The 21,724-nt window shown below is 47.8% G+C and overlaps 1 protein-coding gene across 1 annotated transcript in view; it reads right to left on the bottom strand.

Moving 5' to 3' along the window:
• The window catches only part of plxna4 (plexin A4), a 689,385-nt gene that overhangs the window by 107,715 nt on the left and 559,946 nt on the right, over positions 1 to 21,724 (bottom strand). Inside the window, exons 13-17 of the mRNA XM_078235826.1 lie at positions 18,788 to 18,939; positions 15,899 to 16,016; positions 12,697 to 12,833; positions 10,749 to 10,913; positions 7,593 to 7,686 (exon numbers count right to left, since the gene is read on the bottom strand). Of these exons, the coding sequence (XP_078091952.1) occupies positions 7,593 to 7,686; positions 10,749 to 10,913; positions 12,697 to 12,833; positions 15,899 to 16,016; positions 18,788 to 18,939 (666 nt within the window). The remainder of the gene's footprint in view (positions 1 to 7,592; positions 7,687 to 10,748; positions 10,914 to 12,696; positions 12,834 to 15,898; positions 16,017 to 18,787; positions 18,940 to 21,724) is intronic.

Here is a 21,724-nt window from a genome sequence, read left to right as displayed (position 1 = left end):
GCCTGGCCAATCTACCTAACCTGCACATCTTTGGAGTGGGGGAGGAAACCCGGGGGAAACCCACGCAGACACAGGGAGAACGTGCAGACTCCGCACAGACTGTGACCCGAGGCCGGAATCGAACCCGGGTCCCTGGCGCTGTGAGGCAGCGGTGCTCACCACTGTGCCACCGTGCCGCCCAATCAGGATGACAGTGAGTGCAACACATTGGGAGAGACAGGCTTTCGTCTGAAAGTAATCATTGGAACACCGAGGGTGAGTGGAGAGTCAGTCGATGCACAGCAAGATTTGGGAAATGATCAGTGATTTGCTCACCTAGTTTCTATTGAAGCATGAGGTGCACTGTATGGCTCCCTAATGGACTAAACAACGGGAAATTAGTGTCGAATCTTCGCCATAGAAAGATAGTAATCTCACAGTAACAGAAGCATCATTTCCTTCACCTCCACTGTGAGTGAATTAGGACATTGGCAGCTCTCCTGCTTCTAGATGGGAGTTCAGATTATAAATAGATTCCAGCGTATATTGATAATGATGGAACAGAAGTGAGTTATAATGTGGGACAAATGAGCCAGGGATTGGTTTCGATGCAAAGGCTGCCAGGAGGTACCTGTGCCACTTGCTTCCTGTTATGTGTAGCAGTTTCAGGAGCCTCAGTGCAATTACACTTGAAATAAAGACTGCTTCTCTCAGCCGAGGTTGCAGTGGGATGTACGGAACAGGTTAACAAGTACAGCAGCGGATGTAAAGCTTGGAACACATGGAAACACAATCACGCCCAGGCTCTGCATCGTCCATGAACTCGGACCAATCCATAAATGTCTGGGACATACTCTTCCGCAGATACTAGATGCCAGACCTTATATCAACCTGCATCCATCAGCACAAACATAGAACTAATGAAATCTACTTAATACAACAAGCGCGCCGGACAGTGGCAGCATGCTTATTTGAGAATGGATCGATTTCAAGAGGACACAAACAAACTCGGCCTCGGAGAATCATTGGGATCTGGAACACTTACCAGAACACAAGGAGGTAGTTGTCTCCGTAAATGATTTGAAAAGGAAGTTGGGCAGGTTCTTGAGGATGAGGAGCTTAGAATGACGGGCAAAAAGCACAACTGCTTTTTCAAAGGTCCAACACAGAAGCGACGGAACAAATGGCCTCCTCCATGCTGTATCTTTTCTGTGTTTTTATGCCTTCAACCAAAATAAGTCCTGTCCCCAGTGGTTCAGCGCAGAATTGAGTTCACCACAGAACCATAGAATTCACACAGTGCAAAAGGAGACCATTCGGCCCATTGAGTCTGCACCGATTATTCATAGATAGAATCCCACAGTGCAAAAGGAGGCCACTTGGCCCATCGAGTCTTCACCGACTACAATCCCACACAGGCCCCATCCCCGCAACCCCACGCATCCTCCCTAGCTAGTCCCCCTGACACTAAGGGGCAAATTTAGCATGACCAATCCACCTAACCCGCACATTTTTAGACTGTGGGAGGAAACCAGAGCACCCGGAAGAAATCCACGCAGACACGGGGAGAACATGCAAACTCCACACAGACAGTGACCCAAGCCGGGAATCGAACCCAGGTCCCTGGCGCTGTGAGGCAGCAGTGCTAACCACTGCGCCACCATGCCACCCTGAAAGAGCATCTTACCCAGGGCAACACCCCACCCTATCCCATGACCCCCACTCATTTACCATGGCCAATCCACCTAACTGACGCATCATTGGACACTAACGGGCAATTTAGCACCCAGAGGAAACCCACGCAGACGCAGGGAGAATGTGCAAACTCCACACAGATAGCTGGGGATTCACATTGGAGCCAGCCTCTCTCTACCTGACCTAAAGGCTGCTTGACTCTGACAGCCGGATAATGAGGAAACGTTCTCATTTCCAGCGCCAATATCTCACATCTGGACAATCACAAAAGAAAATTGCCACAAAAAATCCCCTGATGATAAAAATGCAGCATAAAAGGGCCTTACCCAATTTGGTGGGTTTTTTTAAAATTAGAATTTGGTGGAGAATGATTTACACAAACAGTTTCTGCAAATAAAGGCAGTCATTGATTTTCTCTTTCCTTTTAGCGCGTCATTTCATTTTCTCAGATAAAATGTTCTATACTTAATAATAATCAATTTGTTCATGGTTTTGATTCAGGGCCAATCACAGGACTCTCCCTGCTGCTGCAGGGCGTCCCGCTGGAGGAAGCCAATGGGGGAGGAGCTGTGTCTCTCAATTGTGTCAAGTACAATTCTGCTCTGAAATTCCACAGGCTATTTACTGCCAATTTGGGAAATTGTGTGAATGGTCACCTTCAGCCACTCGAGGCCTTTACAGCATTGTTTATAGCAATACATCTCTCTGCGTGCAGGAGGCTCTTGCTAATCCCCCCAGCAGGCTCCTTACGCAACAGCCCAGCACGGAAGGAGGCCATTTGACCCAAACTGCCTGTGCTGCGTCGTTGGAAGAGCTGTGAAGTGGAGATGCCGGCGTTGGACTGGGGTGGGTACAATAAGAAGTCTCACAACACCAGGTTAAAGTCCAGTAGGTTTATTTGGAATCACGAGCTTTTGGAGTGCTGCTCCTTCATCAGGTGAGTGGAGGTCTCTCTGTTGGACTTTAATCTAGTGTTGTGAGACGTCTTACTTTGGAAGATTTGACCAGTTGGTCCCACACATAGCCCGCCCACCTCACCCCAGCCCTTTCCTTGGGCAAAGACCGATCATCACATTGCTGTTTGTGGACTCTTGCGATCAAATTCCTTACATTCAGACAGTGATGACATTTCAAAAACTATCTCATTGGCTGCAAAGCACCTTGGGATGTCCTGTGGTTGTGTAAGGTGCTGTATAAATGCAGGGATTTCTTCTTCTCTCCTGGTTGTTGCTGATCGTGGGAGGATTCTGGGACCAACTGGTACCCGGCCTAAGAGCTACTCTTCACATGTGAGTGACGACAGCAGGAATGGGCTATTTGGCCAATGACAGCATCACAGTTCAGCACATCCCACATTGCTGGCAAGTGTCTTCTTTCCGGCATGGGCTCATCCAATGACACTTGGGAATGGGAACTCTGAATGTTCCTTTCCTCTCCTCACTCAGTGTGGCCGAGGGGACACCGAGTAGGAGTGGTCATTGGCTCCATTGGAATTGCCCACCCAGCATGGTTTCCATCAAGCAAGCCCCTGATTTTTGTACTTTATTCTGATTGGCCAATTGTTTTCTAACTCTAATAAACTGTCCAACTGAAAACTCTCCTCACGTATTTTACGTAACTTCAAACATATTATTGAATCATAGAATCCATACAATGCAGAAGCAGGCTATTTGGCCCACCAAGTCTGCACTAACTCTCCGAAAGAGCATCTAACCCAAGCCCTATCCCCATAACCTCACGTATTCACCCTGCTAATCTCCCTAACCTAATATCTCGGGACACTCAGGGGTAATTTTACCATGGTCAATCAACCTAACCTGCACATTTTTGAAGAGTGGGAGGAAACCGCAACTGATCATAGAATGTTCATAGAATCCCAACAGGGCAGAAGGAGGTCATTCAACCCATCGAGTCTGCGCCGACAACAATCCCACCCAGGCCCTATTCCCGTTATCCCACGTGTTTACCCTGCTAGTCCCCCTGAAACTAAGGAGCAATTTAGCATGGCCTATCCACCTAACCTGCACATCTTTGGAGTGTGGGAGGAAACCAGAGCACCCGGAAAAAACCCACGCAGACACGAGGAGAATGTGCAATCTCTACACAGAAAGTCACCCAAGGTTGGAATTGAACCTGGGTCCCTGGCGCTGTGAGGCAGCAGTGCTAACCACTGTGCCACCGTGCCGCCCATATCGGCCAGGACTTTCCGTTCACACCGGCAGGATCTTCAGGTCCTGCTGATGGCGCATCCCTGCCGCGGATTTCACGGTGGTGAGGGGGTAGCATTTAATGGGAAACCCTATTGACAACGGTGGGGACATAAGTTTCCACCACCGACCATTGGCGAGTTTCCTCCCGCCACTGTAAAATACACGGCGAGTTGTTCGGTAAGTCCCACCCATCGTTTCAGTGTCACCACAACTCCAATGAAAATGGCCCATTGTAAGGTTCCTTGAATTAATGGTATGAGCCCAAATGAGCCATCGCCTGAGACTCAATATTCCCTGCTAGATGAGATTAAAACTGACACCATCTTGTAGATCTAATCGGAACAACAAATTGCATCAATATAGAGCCTTTAATATGGTAAACAGAAATCACAAAGCACGCAGGCGTGTCACCAAACACAAGCTCAACAAACTACATAATAAAGTATTTAGAAGGTATTTACGGTGGCACAGTGGTTAGCACTGCTGCCTCACAGCGCCAGGGACCCAGGTTCAATTCCAGCCTTGGGTCACTGTCTGTGTGGAGTTTACACGTTCTCCCCACATCTGCTTGTGTTTCCTCCGGCTGCTCCGGTTTCCTCCCACAGTCCAAAGATGTGTGGGATAGGTTGACTGGCCATGCTAAATTGCCCCGTACTGTCAGGGGGATTAGCTGGGTAAATGCATGGGGTTACGGGGATAGGGCCTGGGTCGGATTATTGTAGGTGCAGGCTTGATGGGCTGAATGGCCTCCTTCTGCACTGTAGGGATTCTATGATTCTATATTGCAGAACGTAAAAGTCATGGTAACATATTGGCATGGATAGAAGATTGGCATGAATGGGTCTTTATCTGGTTGGCAGGATGTAATGAGTGGCATGCCAAAGGGATCAGTGTTGAGGCCTCAACTTTTTAACCATTTATGCAAATAACTTGGATAAAGGGATTGAAGGTAGGATTGCTAGATTTGCTGATGAAACAAAGACAGGGAGAAAGGTAAGATATGAAGCGGACGTAAGGAGGCTACAAAGGTTATGAAAGCAAAATACTGCGGATGCTGGAAATCTGAAATAAAAACACGAAGTGCTGGATAAACTCAGCATCTGTGGAGAGAGAAACAGAGTTAACGTTTCAAGTCCATGTGGCCCTTTGACAGAGAGTCTCTCTCCACAGATGCTGCCAGAGCTGCTGAGTTTATCCAGCATTTTCTGTTTTAATTACAAGCAGATATAGATAGGCCAAGTGAGTGGGCAAAGATCTGGCAAATGGAGGATAATGTGGGAAGATGTGAAATCGTCCATTTTGGCAGGAAGAATAAAAAAGAAGTTTATTAGCTAAATGGTGAGAAATTGCAGAACTCTGAGGTGCAGAGGGATCTGGGTGTCCTAGTATATGAATCACAAAAGATTAGTATACAGGTACAACAAGAAATTAGAAAAACTAATTGAATGTTATCATTTATTGTGAGGGGAATTGATCACAAAAATAGGGAGGTTATGCTTCAGTTGTACAGGGAATTGGTGAGATCACATCTGGAGTATTGAGCCCAGTATTGGTCACAGGAAAGATGTAAATGCATTAGAAGCAGTTCAGAGAAGGTTAACTAGACTAATACCAGCCAGGGGTGGGTTGTCTTAAGAGGGAAGGTTGGAGAGGTTCAGTTTGTATCCGTTGGAGTTTAGAAGAGTAAGAGGCGACTTGATTGAAACACATAAGATCCTGAGGGGATCTTGACAGGGTGGATGTGGAGAGGATGTTTCCACTTGCCATGTCTTCGCTATGAGGAGAGATTGTGTAGTCTTAGCTATGAGGAGAGATTGGGTAAACTGGGCTTGTTCTCCCTGGAAAGACGGAGAATGAGGGGAGACCTAATAGAGGTGTACAAAATTATGAAGGGTATAGATAGGGTGAACAGTGGGAAGCTTTTTCCCAGGTCGGAGGTGACAATCATGAGGGGTCACGGGCTCAAGGTGAGAGGGGCAAGGTATAACTCAGATATCAGAGCGACGTTTTTTACACAGAGAGTGGTGGGGGCCTGGAATGCGCTGCCAAGTAGGGTGGTGGAGGCAGACACGCTGGCATCGTTTAAGACTTACCTGGATAGTCACATGAGCAGTCTGGGAATGGAGGGATACAAACGAATGGTCTAGTTGGACCAAGGAGCGGCACAGGCTTGGTGGGCCGAAGGGCCTGTTTCCTGTGCTGTACTGTTCTTTGTTGTGGGAGAATCCAGAACTAAGGATCACTGTTTAAAAATAAGGGGTCGCCCATTTAAAATGGGGATGAGGTGAAGTTTTTTCTCCCAGAGGGCCATGAGTCTTTGGAACTCTCTTCCGGAAAAGGTGGTGGAAGCAGAGGCTTTGAATATTTTTCAGCTGGTTGTACATAGATTATTGGTAAACAGGGGAACAGGGGGCGGGGGCGGGGGTGGGGGGGGGGGGGGGGGGTGGTGGTGGCGAAAGGTTACTGCGGGCTAGGTGGGATGCAGATTTGAGGTTAAAATCAGATCAGCCATAATCTTATTAAATGGTGGAGCAGGCTCAAGGGGCTGAATGGCCTACTCCTGTGCCTTGTTCATATGTTTGTATGTTTGTATGCAATCCCTCCACTAAGAGAGATGTCGAGTGAATAAAGGGTCTGCTTCTGCCTCAGACAGAACCAGGAAGATTTGGCCAGTATATTATTTCTGGGATGAAGCAGATTTGTCGCTGAGTGGACCGTTGTGTGAATGTGTCTCTCACAAAGCATCGCTGGAGTAAAATGACAACAATTCTCAGACAGGAGATTAGGCAGCTGCTTGAGAACGGGGAATGTAGCAAGGAGGAACTGGAGGGGTGGAATTAGATCAGGTGGGTCATAGATGGAAATACTGGCCAGAGTTGCTGGATTTGATGGTCTGAATCATTGAGCTAACACATGATGTTTCTATGAATAATTCACTGCTCGCTCCATAAAAAGCTGAACAATCCTCCATCTGTTACATTTATCTCATTGGTACTCAGTCACAATTTGTCCCCTTTGGAAAGATTACCCATAAATTCTTTGTTCTTTACTAAACACAGCCTGAAGACTGGTAATAGAACTGGTTATCAAACTATGTGGAAAACTAAATTCAGCAACTAAAAAGATTTGCATTTATCCTGTACCTTTTAAAACATTAGGATGTTCCAAAGTGCTTTACAGCCAATGAAGCATAGTCACAGTCGTGAAGCAGGGGAAAAACATCAGCCAATTTGCACACAGCAAGGTCCCACAGAGAGCAATGTGAGAATGACCAGGTAGTCTGGGTTTATTTTTAAACCGGGATGGTGGGTTGAGAGATAAACATAAGCCTGGACACCAATGAGAACTTCCCTGCTCATCTTCATAGCAGTACCACAGGATCTTACATATTTACCGGATTAACATTTCATCCAAAAGACAATGGCCGGTGTTTTACGACCTCGCTCAGGCAAGGCTCGTAAAATCCCGCCTGAGGCTAACGGAGAATTCCCGTGCTCCGAGCCGGCAGGCACGGCGGCAAAATTCCGGCCAATGTCATTGACAGTGCGGCACTCTCTCCGTCGATTCTGTGCTCATATTCACTGGAATAGGATGAGAACTCACAACGTTCTGACTCAGAGATGAGAATGCGACACACTAAGCCAAGGTTGACTCCTGGATTTGAGGACTGGATGATAGGTAACTATTTGAGACAAGGTGAATACGTACATTGACTGTTTCCATTCCGTTGTGCTTAGCCCGGATTTTAGGATCCTGGATGATGTCCAGGTTTGTTCCCCATACCATAACGGGCGTATTCCCACTGAGAAAAGGAAAGGAAAGAAAAACTGCTTAAAATCTACTGTTAACACATGAACAGGCCATTTCTGTATTCATTCTCAGGACATGCCCATCACTAGGAAGTCCAGTATTTATTGCCCATGCCGAGATACAATTCAGAAGTTGGTTTGGAGCAGCCTTCTGACACTGTGGCAGGGTGACCAACCCTTTCAGGACACATTGACTGTGGCAACAGGGGGGGGCTAGGAGTTGCTGGTGACCATAGGAACAGCATGGGGGCGGGGCAGGGGGAAACTCACAAAATCAACAAAGAGTCAAAGGCAAGAGGAGACCTGGGGGCTCAATCGCTACCACAGGCTGTCCTGGAAACAATGGACAAAAGGCACCCTATCAAACAGTCAAAATAAGGATCAGCCACTTAAAATGCAGGACAGTTAGTCACACCACTATCATTGAATCCTACAGTGCAGAAGGAGGCCATTTGGCCATTTATGTCTGCACTGAACACAATCCCACCCAGGCCCTATCCCCGCAATCCTACATATTTACCCTAGCTAGTTGCCCTGACACTGAGGGACAATTTAGCATGGCCAATCCACCTAACCCGCACATCTTCGAACTGTGGGAGGAAACCGGAGCACCCGGAGGAAACCCACGCAGACAAGGGGAGAATGTGCAAACTCCACACAGACGCTGACCCAAGCCAGGAATTAAACCCGGTTCCCTGGCGCTGAGAGGCAGCAGTGCTAACCACTGTGCCACCGTGCTGCCCCTTCACTCTGTGGCAAAGGTGCTTTGATCATGTTGTTATGGGACGAGATCCAGGACTTTGACCCAGTGCCAACGAATGAACATCCAAGTCAGAACACTGGATGGGAAATTGGAGATGATGATGTTCCCATGTACCTTTTGCCCCTGTTCTTTTCAGTGGTGAAGGGTGCAGGCTTGGCAAGGTGCTGCCAAATAAATAATGGCATACATATGTTGTGATTACCGCCATGTTGGGTTGGCATTCTGAATGAACTCTGCCACTCACAGCAATCGATTCAAAGGAACGGGGTCACAAAGTCAAAAAAGTCCAGAGGGGCAATTTTTTCACTCACGGTGTGGTGTCTGGAACGAGCTGCCAGAAGCAGTAGCAGAGGCGAGTACAATTTTGCCTTTGAAAAAGCATTTTGACAGTTACATGGGTAAGATGGGTATAGAGGGATATGGGCCAAATGGGGGCGATTAGGACTAGCTTAGTGGTAAAAACTGGGTAGCATGGACAAGTTGGGCTGAAGGGCCTGTTTCCATGCTGTAAACCTCTGTGACTCTATCATAGAGGTTTACAGCATGGTTAGGTTGAAATCATAAATGTATATTGTGAACAACCCGTGGTCCCAGCACCGAGCTTTGTGGAACATCTGCCTTCTTCCAAGCTGAAAGGTTGTAGCATTCCTGACAGTGACCACCCCCTACCACCCCCCCTACTACCTCCACCACCTCCCCCCGCCGGCCTGCACTATAACTAAAACATCAGCAAAGTGCACCTGGGCAGACCCAAGACTACAAAAGTAGAAATGCTTTGGGAAAGTTCACATAATAATTGCTCAGTTGCTCCTGTACCCCTGTGTTAAGACAGGTTTTAATCCATATGTTTATGAACTTCGATGGTCAAATTTCATGCCCTCACACAACTATTTTGCTCTCATATTGTGCTGTCAATATAGAAACATATCCAAAGAGCTGCCACAGGCAAAAGAAGAAAATACATGGCCAAGCCAAAGAGGAAATGAGGAGGAGTAAATTAGAAACTCAGATGAAGCGGCGGATCACGATGATGCTTTTCTATCGTAACATCAAATCTCATCGACATGGAGGTAGACCCAGCGACAGCGGTGAACTTTCTCTTGACAGTTGCTACTTTAAGTCTCAAGCCACCATTCAGTGCCATCTGTTCACTGGGACAGTGATCATCCTGCATCCAATGGTACAAGCAAAGGCTTTCACATTAGGTGACAGCCCGTCATCTCCAGAGAGAGAACAACTTAAACTGAGAAGCCTGAAGTAATAGTTGTCGAGATTTGGGAGAAATACCGCAGGCATTTGAGTCTAATTAGGATGGAACTTCAGTTCGAGAAGGTAAAGGGCGAATATCACGTGATTAATTTAAGGGATGCGTGCAAAAGTGTCGGCGGTCTTGTGGCTCAGTGGGCAGCGCCCCTGCCTCTGAGCCAGCAACTCTGGGTTCGAGTTCCACCTCCCTTGATGGCCAAGGGAGGTGCATTCATAATGCGACCAAACAGGTGGGAGCATCAGCAAAACCCTTCCAATACACAATGGCAGGCGGTAAAAGTAGGAGAGACTCCTGGTCAGCCATGGAGTAGCACCCCTCAAGCGATAAGCCCCCGGTGACAGACTAGCGACCTGTTCCAGGTAAAATTGGCTACGGAAACAGATGAAAGTCTGCCTTGTGCGCCACGAGGTGTGGGAAGAGAAACAACAACAATGTAAATGTGTCAGGAGGTAAAGATCTGACACATTTCGACCGCGAGATGGGAGAAGAAGAAAGAGACAACAGCAGAAAAATGAGTAATAAGAAAATGGGGAGGGGGGGGGGGGGGCAACAGTAAAATGAAGTAGACTCTGAGAGAGGTGGGGAGAGGGACGTAACGAGAGAAAAATAAGAACAAAAGACAGATTGTGGAGGAGAGTGGAGAGGATGGAAGACTGGGAGTGAGTTAGCCACAGGTAGAGAGGGGGGGGGGGGAAGGGGAGAAGGAGAGTGGGAGGAGCAATGTAAGAGAATGTTGGGGGGTGGGGAAGAGGGATAAGGTGAGGGGGGGGTGAGGGGGAGCGAAGGGCCATCAAGATAGAGGGAGCGAGGAAAAAAGGGAGAGAAACAAAAAAAGAGAGGCTCCGAATTATTTATTGGTATATTTGCTTATCTTTCAGTTCACCAAAGAAACAAAACATTAAACTATCAATTCTCTTTACAGCCGCTGACAGCTTCGGTTTCATTTGCAGGTATTTTCTGGATAGGCACACACTGTAAGCTCACTGCACCGGGGGGGGGGGGGGGGGGGGGGGGGCTTTATTTACCTGACTATACTCCATTCTGGCTCAACCTTGACGACGGTGGGATCATCCACATACACAAACCACAGCTCCTTCTCAATCCTCGCCTTGTCTACACCCACCATCACACTGATGTTACCCTTTTCTTGTGCGGAGGTGGAATTACAAATAATTCCTCCAGCAAACCTCCTGACGGGCAGAGAAACAGGAAAATAGTTAAACAACAATAATGACTTGCATTCATGTAGCACCTTTAGCACAGTAAAATGACCCAAGGAGCATTTTTATCAGACAAAATTGAGCAAAATCGAACCACATAATTGGAGATTTTTAGGAGAAGTAACCAAAAGCTTCGTCAAAGGTGTAGAGTTCAGGGAGCAACATAAAGGAGGATAGAGAGAGAGAGAGAGAGAGGGGGGAGGCTGAGATGTTTGAGGTGGGAATTCCAGAACTTCAGGCCTTGGCAGCTGAAGGTACGGCCACCAGTGCTGGAGCGGTTGAAACCAGAAAGGGGCACAAGCCCAGAACTGGAGGAACGTCGCGATCTGGGAGGGTTGTAGGACTGGCAGAGGTTACAGAGATAGGGAGGAGTGTAGGGGCTGGAGGAGGTTACAGAGATAGGGAGGAGTGTAGGGGCTGGAGGAGGTTACAGAGATAGGGAGGAGTGTAGGGGCTGGAGGAGGTTACAGAGATAGGGAGGAGTGTAGGGGCTGGAGGAGGTTACAGAGATAGGGAGGAGTGTAGGGGCTGGAGGAGGTTACAGAGATAGGGAGGAGTGTAGGGGCTGGAGGAGGTTACAGAGATAGGGAGGAGTGTAGGGGCTGGAGGAGGTTACAGAGATAGGGAGGAGTGTAGGGGCTGGAGGAGGTTACAGAGATAGGGAGGAGTGTAGGGGCTGGAGGAGGTTACAGAGATAGGGAGGAGTGTAGGGGCTGGAGGAGGTTACAGAGATAGGGAGGAGTGTAGGGGCTGAAGGAGGTTACAGAGATAGGGAGGAGTGTAGGGGCTGGAGGAGGTTACAGAGATAGGGAGGAGTGTAGGGGCTGGAGGAGGTTACAGAGATAGGGAGGAGTGTAGGGGCTGGAGGAGGTTACAGAGATAGGGAGGAGTGAGGCCATGGAGGGATTTGAAAACAAGGGTGAGAACATTCAATTTGGGATTAAAATTAGGTTGAAAGCCCTAATCACTGCCCTTAGCAACACAGTTAACCATCCCCCCACCATCTGAGGAACATGCATATTTTCCCATAATTCTCCACCTCAACATCAATTAGTTCAGAATGAGTCACTTGAAGATCACCAAAAGGGCCTTTTTTAAGGATAATTTCTTGTATAACAGTGCGTGTGAGCGTGCGCGCGTACACACACACGCATAGACACACCGCACACACATACACACACACATAGACACACCGCACACACACACACACACACACACACACAGACACACCGCATACACATACACACACACATAGACACACCGCACACACACGCGCACACACACACAGACACACGCGCACACACATACACACACACATAGACACACCGCACACACACATAGACACACCGCACACACGCGCACACACACACACACACACACACACAGACACACGCGCACACACATACACACACACATAGACACACCGCACACACATACACACACACATAGACACACCGCACGCGCACACACATACACACACACACACACACACACACACGCGCACACACATACACACACATAGACACACATGCACACACATACACACATAGACACACACGCGTACACACACACACACACATAGACACACACGCGTACACACACACACACATAGACACACGCGCACACACATACACACACACCACACACACACACAGACACGCACGCACACACACACACACCACTCACACACACACTTTAACTTAATGGCAACTTTCGGACTGACTAATTCTTGTGTTTCACAGCCAGCCCCTACCTGTCAAACACACAAGGCTGTTCTCCAAACATAACGGAGACATTGCTTCCGGCATCAAGGTTTCTGCCCCGAATGGTGACCATTGTTCCCCCTGAGACTGGGCCTTTGTTTGGTGTCAGGTCTGTTAGAGTTGGGAGCTGAAATGAATTAAAATCAGATTGAACTACAATCCACAATCTGGTCCAAAAATGAGCTGAGATACTGGAAGATAAATGTTGCTTCAAACACAAAATGTAATGGGCTGGATGAGAGAGAGAGAAGGGAATAGTTGGAAGGGAGCTGGGTAGCCCCTTGTTCATTCCTATTCTCATCGAACATTTTAGTTTTAATTTTATTTTAGTCAAGGGCGGCACGGTGGCCCAGGGGTTAGCACTGCTGCCTCACAGCACCAGGGATCTGGGTTCGATTCCAGCCTCGGGTCACTGTCTGTGTAGAGTTTGCACGTTCTCCCCGATTCTGCATGGGTTTCCTCCGGGTGCTCCGGTTTCCTCCCACACTCCAAAGATGTACGGGTTAGGTGGATTGGCCGTGTTAAATTGACCCTTAGTGTCAGGAGGACTAGCAGGGTAAATACATGGGGTTACAGGGATAGGGTCTAGGTGGGACTGTTGTCGGTGTCAATTCGATGGGCCGAATGGCCTCTTTCTGCACTGTCGGGATTCTATGATAATAGATTTTGCCAAATTTCAAAAGAGGGACATTGTTTCATATTCACCAGCAAAGCTCCATTAAACCATAGTGATAAAATCTGGGGCTGGACTGACTGCAGCCCCATCATGACAGGAAACATGGAGGTAGGCCCATCTCATCCAGGGAGATGCCTAGCAACGGGAAAACCTGCCGCCATTAGGCTGGAGGTGGGAATGGGCCAATGGGGGAAACTCTCCCATTGGTGACGGGTTGTCAATTAGGCTCATTATTGAGTGAATCATAGAATCCCTACAGTGCAGATGGAGGCCATTCGGCCCATTGAGTCTGCACCGACCACAATTCCACCCAGGCCCTAATCCCCATAACCCCATGCATTTACCCTAGCTAGACCCCCTGACACTAAGGGGCAATTTAGCATGGCCAATCCACCTAATCTGCACATCTTTGGAGTGTGGGAGGAAACCGGAGCACCCGGAGGAAACCCACGCAGACACGGGGAGAACGTGCAAACTCCACATAGAGAGTGACCCAAGCCAAGAATCGAACCCGGGTCCTTGGTGCTGTGAGACAGCAGTGCTAACCACTGTGTCAGCGTACCACCCCATTACACCAATTATCCCCCTGAGCCCACTGGAATTTAGTGGGGGCTCCGAGATCACATGCGAGTGACACGCCTTTCCAACTGATGGCAAAATTACATTAACTTTCTGCCCTGGTTTCCAAGGCATAACTTCATGTATCCTTTCTGGTGGGGTACCACTTAATCATCACTGTGATAGAGTTATCATAGCTGCAAATTGTTCCATTAGAACCTGATAAATTAAAGGATTAGATTTTTCAGATTTATCAATCCCCTTGTTAATGACTGAGTTATGAATTTATACAATTACAGAGGATCAGTTCAGCCATTGTGGAATTTCCTTCCAGCACCTTCTTCAAGGCACATCCGAAAGATTCCTTTGTGCTTGATTTTAGTTCAATTGTTAACCCATGCAGAGTAAAACCATGTTTGTCCCTGGTTCCCATAACAGCTCATCTTTAGGGAGCTAAATGAATTACACTCAAGTCTCCCAAAGGGTAAGAGGGCCAATATCCCCTTTGTTTCGCCAACAGCCGGGTCAAAGACCTGGAAGTAGAGTCCACCTGTTCCCAAGGCCACAGGATATACCGCACTCAGCGAGACCAGCCAGTGGCCAATAGAGACAAAACTAGAAAGTAATAAAGCTCATTAACAAAAATCTCTGGTTGTACCTCGGGAATTCCGAGGTCTCGTGCAATGCCTGTAGGAAGAGAAAAAGAAAAGGCTGGCATTGATTGAGCCTCTTCCACAACCTTAGAACATTCCAAAGCAATTTACAATCAATGAAGTCCTTCTGAAATGTGGTCACCAATGAAGGAAACATGGCAGTCACATTATGTACAGGTCCCATAAACAGCAATGCCATAATGACCAGATAATGGGCCAGCTTCTTTGACCTCCACTCAGCGTTTCTCTTGGTGGCAGGAAGTGACGCACCGGTCGCTGTTGGCGGGTCCTTTGGTCCCATTGTTATCAACGGGAATTCCCATTGAAGTTACCACATGCCACCGGGAAACCCATAACAGAGAATCAGGATCAGAGAATGCCGCTGGTGTGAACGGCTGGAGAATTCCCCTAAATGTTTTTAATGATGTTAATTGAGGCATAAATTGAGGCAGACGTTGAGAGAAAACTCTTCCCTTCTGCAAAATCATGTCATGGAATCTTACACAACAATCTGGGAGGGCAGACAGAGCTTCAGTTTAAAGTCTCATTCGAATGATGTACCCCCGACAGTGCAACACTCCCTCAGCAATGCACAGGAGTGGTCAGCCTTGATTTTGTACTTGAAGACCTTTGGGTGGGACTTGAACCCAGAACCTTCTGACTCAAGAGGTGAGAGTGCTGCCTGTTGAGCCACAGCTGACACCCAGCCGGTTTCATAGAATCATAGAATAACCTACAGTGCAGAAGGAGGCCATTCGGCCTGTTGAGTCTGTACCGGCCACAGTCCCGCCCAGGCACTATCCCCATAACCTCACATATTCACCCCGCTAATCCCTCTAACCTACGCACCCCGGGACACTAAGTGGCAATTTAGCCCCTTAGGTTAATGCACCTAACCCGCGCATCTTTGGACTGTGGGAGAAAACCGGAGCACCCGGAGGAAACCCACGCTGACACAGGGTGAATGTGCAAACTCCATACAGACAGTGACCCAAGCCGGGAATCAAACCCGGGTCCCTGGCACTGTGAGGCAGCAGTGCTAACCACTGTGCCACCATGCCGCCCAAAAGAGACATGGTGTAAAGCACCCAGCGTAAAGAGACATCTTGATTCATCAATTTTCCCCCGTCCTAGGAATTGAAATGAAGTTAGACAATGAGAAGATCAGGAGCCCGACACGGGGTCCCCATGGGATTCAGGCTTCATGGCCAAGTGCTTGCATCTGCAACCAGTTAGACCACATAACATGTTCAGTGCAGAAGCACAGGTGGAGGACATGCCAATTTGATTTGCAAACTCACTCACCACAAAGCTGTAGAGCTGTGTTGACTTTGCCATGAACTCCTGCTTACATTCTTCCACACAGACCTCCACAAAGCCGGCGAACTGACTGTGAGGGGCCACCCCCATCTCACACGTGATCCTTTGAGGAAATAAAGGCTGAATTAATGTTGCCCATTCCATCACTGGCATCACCAGTGTCCCAATGCATCAATATGCTGACCAACACTCAAAGGCCACACTGGTAATAATTGGAGGAACATAAATGATCATGAGTTTGACAAATAAAGACTGGGGATACTTATTTCATGAAAGATCATCAACCTGAAATGTTATCTCTGTTTCTCTCTCCAACAGGGGCTGCCTGACCTGCCAGGCATTTCTGGAATATTCTGAAACAAAAACAGAAAATGCTGGAAAATCTCAGCAGGTCTGACAGCATGTGTGGGGAGGCAACGTTTCGAGTATGGATGAGCCTTCGTCAGAGCTAAGGGCAATCTACAGGCTCTTAGCTCTGACAAAGGTTCATCCAGACTTGAAACGTTGGCTCTATTCTCTCTCCCCACAGATGCTATCAGACCTGCTGAGATTTTCCAGTATTTTCTGTTTTTGTTTCAGATTCCAGCGTCCGCTGTATTTTGCCTTTATCCGGCATGTTCTGTTTGTATTTCAGGCTTCTGGGATAATTAATTGACATTCCTGTTTGACATACTGGCAAATACATCGGCCTTAAAGCTTTTCTCTCAAGGACTTATCCCAAAGTGGTACATAGGGTGCTTTACAGTGGAGGTCAATTACAATAGCTCCTTAGGTGGCATGGCAGGAAAATGCCTCTGTTTGTCTTGTGTCCTTAGTCCTTTAAATTATTAAGACAGATCAGGTTCAACATCCATCAAGTTTCATTCACTGCCTCATTATTTTTATATGTTGGCTCCAGCACTGGATGGTGTTGTATATATCAACATGAACATATTGTTAATTATTCAGCCTGTTCACTAGGTGGCAACATACTCGGAGGTAGCCCTCCAATTTGCATGGTCTTGCCTAGTGGCCAATGGTCTTGAGTGGAGGCACATTCCCGTCATAAGGTCAAGAGAGAAGTGTTGACCGGAGAAGGGGCGGAGGGATTTCCACAGAATCCCCCCAGGGGGCAGCCCATGGGCCCTAACGGAGGCCGTGCCAGAAAAATCTACCCTACACTTTCAAACACAGAAACTGGAAGCTTGGGAGGGGCAGGGAACAGAGAATCGAGAAGGTGCAATCCTTTCAACTAAATCCTATTTATAAGTAAGCTCTCCTAAAAAGCTTTAGAATGAAAAGAAAAGGAAGTCTTATTTTTATGTGGCGCTTCACTGCCTCCCCAAAGCATTTTACGGCAAATGAATGACTCTCCAAACTATCAGAAACAGAGCAGCCAATTTATACTATTCTAGTGACATCGGTTGAGGGATAACTGTTGACTGGGACAACTCCCCATATTCTCCAACATAGTACCATGGAATCTTTTACATCTGCCAGTTTAATGTCTCATCTAAAAGATGGCAGATCTGACAGTGCAGCACTCCCTCGGTTTTGCATAATAATGTCAGTCTGGTTAAGCGGCTCAAGCCTCTTAACTGAATCCATGATCCCCTAACTCAAAGCAGTACCCATTGAATAACCGCTATCACCAGGTTTTGCATCACACCTGGAAATTTGAACTATTCTTCAGCTGGCTTTCAAAATTATGAAGGGGTTTGCTTGGGAAACCATAGAATCCCGACAGAGTAGGAGGCAGCCATTCAGCCCATCAAGTTTGCACCAAATTTCTGACAGAGCATCTTACCCAATCCCCATAACCCCGCACATCTAAAGTTTAAACTTTATTTATTAGTCACAAGTAGGCTTACATTAACACTGCAATGAAGTTATTGTGAAAATCCCCTAGTCGCCACACTCCGGCGCCTGTTCGGATAAACTGAGGGAGAATTTAGCATGGCCAATCCACCTAACCAGCACGTCTTTGGACCGTGGGAGGAAACCAGAGCACTCGGAGGAAACCCACGCAGACACGGGGAGAACGTGCAGACTCCACACAGACGGTGACCCAAGTGGAACCCCACTAATCCCCCTAATCTACACATCGTGGAACACTGAGGGGCAATTTAGCATGGCCAATCCACCTAACCTGCACATCTTTGGACTGTGGGAGGAAATGGGAACACCCGGAGGAAACCCATGCAGACACAGGGAAGATGTGCAAACTCCACACAGACAGTGACCCGAGGCCGGAATTGAACTCGGATCCCTAGCGCTGTGAAACAGCAGTGCTAACCACTGTGAGAAAAGGTGTTTTCACTGAAAGCCAATACCCGGGGCCACAATAGTCACTAATTGTGGAGTTCAGGAAAAAAGTCTTAGTTCAGAGGACGGTTCAAATGTGGAACTTGCTTCCACAAGGGGTGCTTGAGGTAACTTTTATTCATTCATGGGATGGGGTTGGGGGGGGCGGGGGGGGCGACACTGGCTCACCATCATTTAATGCCCATCTCCGAGGGCAGTTGAGAATCAACCACATTGCTGTGGCTCTGGAGTCACATGTAGGCCAGACCGGGTAAGGACGGCAGATTTCCTTCCCTAAAGGACATTAGTGAACCAGATGGGTTTTTCCGACAATAGACTAACATCTATGTATTTATAGAGAAGCTATGCAAACACACGAGGGGGGAAAGAAATAGGAGGACACGTCGATTGGGTTAGACAAAGTAAATAGAATGGGAGGAGGTTCACTGGAGCATGAGGCTGGCGGGGGGGGGGGGGCAAGAAATATCTGGACACCACATGGCCCTTTAGCTCAGATGCTACTGCCTAGCTACCCTGCCAAACATCCAACCTGCCAGCTCCCCAGAGAAGTAACGTTGAAACGAGTCTTACTGTTCCGCAGGAATGTATCCGTCTGGCAGTGGGATGCAATCGACTCCAGCCACACGCACAAAGTTTTCAATCTCCCAGAAATTCAGGCCCAGGTTTTCCCCGTAGATCGTCACTCTTGTTCCACCTTCCCTGGGTCCTCGTATTGGGTTTATCTATGGACATATAAAGAGCTGTTGTCTCAATGGAACTCTGATACCTCATAAAAGTAAAGTTTATTTATTGGTCACAAGTAAGGCTTACATTAACACTGCAATGAAATTCCCTTAGTCGCCACACTCCTGTTTGGGTCAATGCACCTAACCAGCACGTCTTTCAGACTGTGGGAGGAAACCAGAGCACCCGGAGGAAACCCACGCAGACACGGGGAGAACGTGCAAACTCCACACAGGCAGTGACCCAAGCCGGGAATCGAACCCGGGTCACTGGTGCTGTGAAGCAGCAGTGCTAACCACTGTGCTATCGTGACGCCCTTTCACCCTATAAATTTCACCTAAACGTGCATCCTTCACAAACAGGAAATTATACTTCATGAGTGTAAATTGTTAATCAGAATATTCACCAGGATGTCTTGTCTAAAATTGCATACATGTGTGTGTGTGTGTTATACAGGCAGTCCCCGGGTTACGAACGCCCGTACTTATGTACCGACCTCCGTAAAGCCTATTATTTAAAAATATCGAGTTACGTACAATGGTTCGTACTAATGAACGGACGGACTACATTGCGCGATGCTCAAAACACTGCGCGTTTTCTGCGGTTCGTCAGCCCGAGGGAGAACAACGCCACGCCGTCGTCGCCATTTTAAGTCGGATCGCGTAAACACTGTTGTGTGCGTTGTGTTTTGACTTAAATTTTTCGTGTGTTTACCCTCGTAACTGTTCCGACTTACATACAAATTCGGCTTACAGACAGACTTAAAAACGGAACTCGTTCGTAACCCGGGGACTGCCTGTACATGTGATGGATATATTGCCATCTGTAGGTGTATATATTTATTTGTTTTTCTTAATCCTCTCTCTCTTTCTCTCTAGCTTCACTTTCCTTAACACCAAACTCTTTGACTAAGCTGTTGCTCGTTTATCCCACAATATCCTCATCTGTGACTCAGTGTCAAATTTCATTGTGAAGCGTTTATACAGGGTGTGTGTTATTTTACTCATTCATGGGACGTGGACGTCATTGGCTGGGCCAGCATTTATTGCCTATCCCTAGTTGCCCTTTGGAAGGCATTTGAGAGTCAACCACATTGTTGTGGCTCTGGAGTCACATGTAGGCCAGACCGGGTAAGGACGGCAGATTTCCTTCCCTAAAGGACATTAGTGAACCAGATGGGTTTTTCTGACAGTCGATAATGGTTTCATGGTCATCAATAGACATTTAATTCCAATTTTTTATTTGAATTCAAATTCCACCATCTGCCGCGATGGGATTCGAACCCTGGTCCCCACAATATGAGCTGAATTTTTGGATTAATAGTCTAGCAATAATACCACTAAGCTATCACCTCCCCATAGATGCATGTGCAGGCACGCTTATACAGATACAGAGTTCATGCTAGAATTATCTCTTCCTTCTCAAGTAAAGTCCCACAAGTGAACAAGTTACTGAAGGAAATAGTCACTGCCCCATCACCCGAAATCTTTACATCACTTGCATTTAAATGATTATCAGGACTACCAGCTCAGCAGGTCGTGTCTGGTTTAGCTGGCGTTCCCCATTTAATAGCCTGTGACAGCAATACAACTAAAGCAGGAAGGAGAGAGAGAAAAGGGGAAGGGGTGAAGGTGGGAGAGAGGAGGAAGGAGAGAGGGGGCAAGGGAGAGAGAGGGGGAAGGGGAGAGAGAGAGGGGGAAGGGAAGAGAGAGAAGGGGAAGGGAGGAGAGAGAGGGGGAAGGGAGGAGAGAGAGGGGTAAGGGGAGGGAGGAAATGGGGAGAGAGATGGGAAAGGGAAAAGAGAGAGGGGGAAGGAGGAAGAGAGAGGGGGAAAGGGGAGAGAGAGAGAGAGGGAGGGGAAAGAGAGGGGGAAGGAGAGAGAGAGGGGGAAGGGGAAAGAGGGGGAGGGGGAAAGAGGGGGAAGGGGAAAGAGGGGGAAGGGGAAAGAGGGGGAAGGGGAAAGAGGGGGAAGGGGAAAGAGGGGGAAGGGGGAGAGGGGGAAGGGGGAGAGGGGGAAGGGGGGAGGGGGAAGGGGAGAGGGGGAAGGGGAGAGGGGGAAGGGGAGAGGGGGAAGGGGAGAGGGGGGGAAGGGGAGAGAGAGGGAAGGGGAGATAGAGGGAAGGGGAGAGGAAAAGTTGAGTGAGAGAAAAGGCAAAGATTGGAAAGGGGGGGGGAGAGAGAGGGTGAAAGGGAGAAAGAGAGAAGGGGAGAGAGAAATCTAGTGAGAGAGAAAGTAGAAGGTGAGAGAGAAAAATCGAGAGAGAGAAAGAGAAAAGGCAAGAAGGGATCTTAAATGGAAACAAAAGATTATCAGAGTGGAAAGAAGGTTGAGAGAATTCTTGTTTAAATTTAAAGGGAGAGAACAACCAAGTGAATGATGCAACAAAAAGATCCAGAAATGTCAAGAAAATGCACAGCACATAGCAAGGAACAATAGTGACAAAATATTTTCCCTCTCATACAGTCTGTGCTTCCAATCCTGAACTGTACTCTGTCCAGTATGTTAATGCACCATCTATCTCCCAGGTGTGTCTCACTATGAAAGCTCCCTGTTATTCACTAATCCTCATGCTTTTCTTTTCCCTCTTAGCTCACGCGAAAGGAACTGGTCAAATCCATGACTGAAATTTAAAACAGGGATTAAACTGGCCGAGTACAAAGCACATCTCAACTGTCAAGTTTTCAAACCTTCTCCTTCACTGCAAAGCACATGCCAGTAAGTCCCTCTCTCCTCTCGGGGATTATCAAACCACACAGGTGCTGCTTGAGACACTGTCGACAGCC

Source organism: Mustelus asterias, chromosome 19 (genome assembly GCF_964213995.1).
Source record: "Mustelus asterias chromosome 19, sMusAst1.hap1.1, whole genome shotgun sequence".
Taxonomy (NCBI): domain Eukaryota; kingdom Metazoa; phylum Chordata; class Chondrichthyes; order Carcharhiniformes; family Triakidae; genus Mustelus; species Mustelus asterias.
This window is presented reverse-complemented; position numbering and strand designations above follow the sequence as displayed.